Raw genomic sequence first — 6,272 nt, 5'->3', positions numbered from 1 at the left:
TTTTCTTGAGAAAATCCTGATGCGGCCCGGCCTCAACTAGACGCCGCCTGTAGTGGCCCCCGGCTGATTTGAGTTTGAGACCCCTGATATAAAGGCAAAGGTGATAGAGGAGATTGCAACAACTACTGTGGTATCTCATTACTCTGTGTGACTGGAAAGGTATTAGCTAAGATCATCCTCAATAGACTGCAGCTGCTAGCTGAAGAGATCTATCCTGAATCACAATGTGGTTTTCGACCAGGTAGATCCACAACTGATATGATTTTCTGTGTTCATCAATTGATGGAAAAGTCTCGTGAGCAACAACAACCTCTCCATATAGCCTTCATTGACCTGACAAAGGCCTTCGACTTGATTGACAGAGAATCCTTGTTTACTGTCCTGGTAAAGGCTGGCTGTCCTCCAACCTTACTATCTCTAGTAAAAAGTTTCCACCATGAAATGGAAGGCAAAATTCTATACAGTGGAGATGCATTAGATCTATTTCCGATCTCCAGAGGCGTCAAACAAGGCTGTGTGCTAGCACCTACTCTCTTCGGCATATATTTTGCTTATGTTTTCAGAACAGCATACCAAAACATTCCCAACCACTTTGGAGTCTCCCTGCTCACCCGTGATGATGGGAACTTTTTCTCATTATCCAGATTCAAAGCTAAAACACGTGTTCAAGAGATTGTTGCTCCCGAGTTTCTCTACGCTGAAGACGCTGCTCTGTGTGCTTGTTCAGCAACTCAGCTGCAAGAACTTCTAGAAGGATTTTCTACAGCTTGCAGTAAATTTGGTCTCACAATAAGCCTCAAGAAGACAGTTGTATTGTCTCTGTCCAATGACCATACTTTCTCAGTAAACAACATAGCGCTTGATAATGTCAATTCGTTCACTTACTTAGGCTCCACCATTACTTCAAACTTGTGCCTTGATAAAGAACTGTCTACCAGAATAGGCAAAGCTTCCACTGTCTTCGAGAAATTGGAGAACGGTGTGTGGCGAAACAGACTTCTTGCCATCAAGACCAAGGTGCGAATCTACGAAGCTTGTGTCCTGAGTACTCTCCTATATGGTTCTTCCTGCTGGACCACAAACCGTCATCAGGAAAACCGCCTTAGTGCTTTCCATACTAGATCTCTAAGAGCCATTCTTGGGGTGACTTGGAAAGATAAAAAAACCAATGAAGAACTCTTCAATATTACTGGCTCTAAACCCTTATAAACCCTTCTGAAACTTACCCGTCTAAGATGGGTGGGACATGTTCACAGGATGCCCGAAAGCCGCCTTCCTCGCTGCATTCTACACAGTGTCCTGAAAGATGGTAAACGACCAATTGGAAGACCTCGCTTGCGGTATAAAGACGACATCAAAAGAGACTTGAAGGACTTCCAAATACATCCTACCATCAAGACTGCTTCTTGCAATGACAGAGGAAGTTGGAAAAGCTCTCTGAAAAAGGGAGCTCAAGCCGACACAGTAGCCCACCTCAACAGACTCAAAAGACGGCGCCTACATGATAATGATAATGATGAGCAAGCCCTCAACTAGCATAGTCAGATATGACTGATACCTGCCAACAACAGTGCTCTTTCTTGGCATGAAACCATACTGCTGCTCACAAATGTTCACTTCTGTTCTTAGTCTGGCTTCCACTACTCTTTCCCACACCTTCATTGTATGGCTCATCAGCTTTATTCCTCTGTAGTTACCACAACTCTGCACATCTCCCTTATTCTTAAAAATGGGCACCATCACACTTCTCCTCCATTCCTCAGGCATCTTCTCACCACCTAAGATCCTGTTGAACAACCCGGTCAAAAACTCCACTGCCATCTCTCCTAGACACTTCCATACCTCCACAGGTATATCATCAGGACCAAGAGCCTTTCCACTCTTCATCCTCTTCAAAGCCCCTCTCACTTCACCTTTACTAATCTTTCTTACTTCCTGCTCCACAACCGTCACCTCTTCTACTCTTTGTTCTCTCTCATTCTCTTCATTCATCAACTCTTCAAAGTATTCTTTCCATCTTTCCATTACACCACTGACACCTGTCACCACATTACCATTCCTATCCTTGATCACCCTAACCTGCTGCATGTCCTTCCCATCTCGATCTCTCTGCCTTGCTAGTCTGTACAGGTCAGTCTCTCCCTCCTTACTACCCAACCTAGCGTACAAGTCATCATAAGCTCTTTGTTTGGCCTTTGACACCTCTACTTTCACCTTACGCTGCATCTCCCTGTACTCCTGTCTACTCTCCTCAGTCCTCTCAGTGTCCCACTTCTTCTTAGCTAGTCTCTTACTCCGTATACACTCCTGCACCTCCTCATTCCACCACCAAGTCTCCTTATCAACTCTCTTTCCTGATGACACACCAAGTACACTCCTACCTGTCTCCCTGATCACATTAGCTGTAGTTATCCAGTCATCTGGGAGTACCTCCTGACCACCCAGAGCCTGTTTCAACTGTTTCTTAAAAGTCATGCAACAATCTTTTTTTTTCAGCTTCCACCAGTTTGTCCTCTTCTCTGCCTTTGCCCTCTCTTTCTTCATCTTCTTCACCACCAGAGTCATTCTACACACCACCATCCTGTGCTGTCTGGAAACACTCTCACCAACCACTACTTTACAGTCACTGATCTCCTTCAGATTACACCGTCTACACAAGATGTAGTCTATCTGTGTGCTTCTACCTCCACTCTTATAGGTCACTCTATGTTCCTGTCTCTTCTCAAAGAATGTATTCACTATCGCCATTTCCATCTTTTTTGCAAAATCAACCACCATCTGTCCTTCTACATTCCTCTCCTGGATACCAAACCTGCCCATCACCTCCTCATCACCTCGGTTTCCTGCACCAACATGACCATTGAAATCTGCACCAATGACAACTCTCTCATTTCCAGGGATGCTCATCATCACTTCATCAAGATCCAACCAGAACTTCTCCTTCTCTTCCAGCTCACATCCTACCTGTGGGGCATACCCACTAACAACATTGAACATCACACCCTCCATTTCTATCTTCAGACTCATCACTCTATCTGACACTCTTTTTACCTCCACAACACTCCTAACAAACTCCTCCTTTAAGATAACTCCTACTCCATTTCTCTTCCCATCTCCACCATGATAGAACAACTTGAACCCTGCTCCTAAACTTCTAGCCTTGCTACCTTTCCACCTGGTCTCCTGGACACACAGTATGTCTACCTTTCTCCTCTGCATCATGTCCACTAACTCTCTACCCTTTCCTGTCATAGTTCCAACATTCAAAGTCCCAACTCTCAGTCCAACACTAGTGACTTTCCTCTTCTCTCTCTTCTTACGAACCTGCCTTCCTCCTCTCCTTCTTCCACCAACAGTAGTCCAATTTCCACCGGCACCCTGTCGGTGAACAGCACCGATGGCGGTCGTTGTTAACCCGGGCCTCGACCGATCCGGTATGGATTTCCTAGGTCCGATTCGCATATTTGATTTGGCAAGATTTTACGTCGGATGCCCTTCCTGACACAACCCTCTGTATTTATCCGGGCTTGGGACTGGCACAATGAGACTCTGGCTTGGGCCCCCTCGTGGCTACATTCATCCCACCCCCCTAATGTCCAAATTAAATCATGAATAAAACAGTGAAAAATATTTTTGGGTATTAATTGTTTTATTGAAACTAACTGTGAGAACATTTAAATATTTAAGATTATAGTTGTTATCTGTAAAACATGAAACTGCTGTACCTGCTTTTCCTGGTGATTTATGATGACTTTGGCTTGCCATACAATCATCCCCTGACAGCACCGGCGAGCCCGTTAGACATCAGCAGCTTTCTCCTGTGCGGGACAGCTGCTCCTCCTCATTGGATTCCTCTGAATCCAGAAATTGAAACGTGTACCAATGCTTTTATTCAGCTCTAAAAATTACATAAACCTGATATCTATCAATTCACGTCCTTCATTATGAAGCTGAGAAAAGCTTTTGATGGAAGCTCCTCCCTTGCGCAGCGGGAGCTTCAGGTGAACAGACTTTAAGATAACTGTGAACCAGCTACTTTAGCACTTGTCAAAAGAGGATGTGCATGAATTTTGTCCATTCGATGTGAATGGACAATTGATTTAAATTATGCTAGCGTGTGCGCGCGCGCGAGGGGGTGGGAATTAATGTGTCCCAAGGTACACACGTGTACCGAACTGTGGCTTCTGATCCGTACGGACCACGGATTACCTTCTCTGTTACCAATAGGGTAACAGAGAAGCTTCAAAGATGTTTGATTTTTCTGCAATAAACGTATGCATCATATGAACTCTTGCTTTAATTTTCTAGACATTGTTTTTGTCAAATAGTCTGTGACTTCACTTTCTTTGTGTAGCTTTTGGTATAAATGTTGAGGTCAGGACGTTTTTTCATGTATTTACACACATACCTGTACATGGAGTTTGTACACCTTTGACCTGGTTGTATATTTGTGTTTCCAGTAACCCATGGCTGCATCGTGTCAACTATCAAACTCTTCCTACCTGATGGGATGGAGGCTCGGCAAAGAAGCGAGTAAGCCGCCTTTTTTTCATTTAACAATCCTTTATACACCCCATGTTTGTGTGACGCAGACTGTGTTTGCCAGGAGTGTACAGTAAGTGTGTAGAACGGAGCCAGTCTTCTAGATAAATTGCACAACATTGTAGTTTTGCTGATATTTTCAAACCTGTGTTGACCGATCCCCAGACCACAGACTTCATCCTTTTCTTTTCATTTAAAATGAAATTGATTTAAAACAACTCAGTTTAGAACAGAAACTTATAGGCACCAACAAAAATACATAAAAAAATCATCATCAAAAGGGCATTAAATCTCCTTTTGCTCCAACCTTGAATGTTATCTCTGTTCAACTCCCTTCATTACAAACAGAAAGCGGTTATGTGTAGCAACCAAAGACTTTTTGTTTTCTGTTCTTCTGTCTGGAAATTCAGTCCATCAAAGGGTCAAATCCAGTCCAGTTTTGTGAGCTGATTTTCTGAGTCATATATTATTTTTTAAGCTGTTGTTTTTGCTGTACTGTACTCTCTACCACTGAAGGGATTTTATTCTCTGTTCTACAAAACTCAAGATGGTGATTTTATGGCCGTGTCTTCATGATGTTTCTGCTGCTTACTAGATACTTGTGTAGTGTAGGAAAAAATTGATTTGGCGATGCTTTATCTGTTGTTACTTGTATAAATTTAAAAGGCAACAGGACCTAACATGGTCATGACTAAAGATGTGATCATCACTTCACTCAGTCATCTGACTTTTGTGCATGATGGAGGATTGATGGAGGTCTCCTAATTCAGTGTCATGTCAGAAGTGGTTAAAATCGAGTTTAACTTACTATTATAAGATCATCTCAGTAGAAGAAAAAAAAACTTCAATATATGAACAAAATGTAACCAACAAATCAATTATTGATGCTCAATAGGAAACAAATCAGAATACTGTGAAGCTCCATGCAAAACCTTCAAGTGAAACATTTTTTACTAAAACAGAAGAACTCAAACTCATGACGATGACTGAGCACCCACCACCCCCCACCCCCTCGGCGTGCGCTTACTTGCACATGCGTGCAGCACAACTTTCCTTTTCTCCTCCACTCCCCACCTCCGCCCCGCTCTCTGCTCCTCTTCTTTTTTTTCATGGAAGTATTTGCATGAATCGTGTTCCCAACTTCTCTGAAATGTTCTTCTGAATGGATGAACTGGTTTGAGCATTTCTCTGACCGTTCTAAAGATTAGATTCGCTCCTGAAAGTCGCATCTCTATGCAGACAGGTACGGTGTGGGAATCACCTGTTATTCTGCTCCTGCTCGCATCTCATCCATTTGCAGAGAAAGGTTCCACATGCAACTTTATTGTACTATACGCCGCTGGACTGCTTTTAGTGCTTAAGCTAATCAAGAGAATCTGGTTGATTTTCAAAATAAAAGATTTCCGGGACTCAAAAAAAAAAAAAAAATTGGATATCATTTATTAGTTCTTCCACAGCCTGGTGGCAGTTGATCCGTGGACCGGCAACCGGCAACCGGCCCCCAGCCCGGTGGTTGGGGACCACTGCCTTATAATGGTAGTTCAAAGAGCATGTTATTTTGCTCTTGCTGACAAAGGGGTTTTTGAGCAGAATTCTGTTCAATCATGATGTTTGCAAAAATAATTTATCGTTATATTTTGTTGCGGAACTTTTGTGCAAAATTGTGTTTTTCTTCTCAGAAACATGGAACTGTTGTGTGCTTTAAAAAGGTTTTGAAAAAATAGTTTATT

At 42.8% G+C, this 6,272-nt stretch overlaps 1 protein-coding gene across 2 annotated transcripts in view; it reads left to right on the top strand.

Moving 5' to 3' along the window:
* LOC112140657 (sarcolemmal membrane-associated protein) overlaps nucleotides 1-4,609 on the top strand; it is a 38,214-nt gene extending 33,605 nt beyond the window's left edge. For both annotated transcript variants that reach the window (XM_024263666.2, XM_024263665.2), the window contains one exon: nucleotides 4,461-4,609. In XM_024263666.2, the coding sequence (XP_024119434.1) occupies nucleotides 4,461-4,537 (77 nt within the window). In that variant the 3' untranslated portion in view covers nucleotides 4,538-4,609. The remainder of the gene's footprint in view (nucleotides 1-4,460) is intronic.
* The last annotated feature ends 1,663 nt before the right edge of the window (nucleotides 4,610-6,272 follow it).

Source organism: Oryzias melastigma, unplaced genomic scaffold (genome assembly GCF_002922805.2).
Source record: "Oryzias melastigma strain HK-1 unplaced genomic scaffold, ASM292280v2 sc00246, whole genome shotgun sequence".
Taxonomy (NCBI): Eukaryota; Metazoa; Chordata; class Actinopteri; order Beloniformes; family Adrianichthyidae; genus Oryzias; species Oryzias melastigma.
This window is presented reverse-complemented; position numbering and strand designations above follow the sequence as displayed.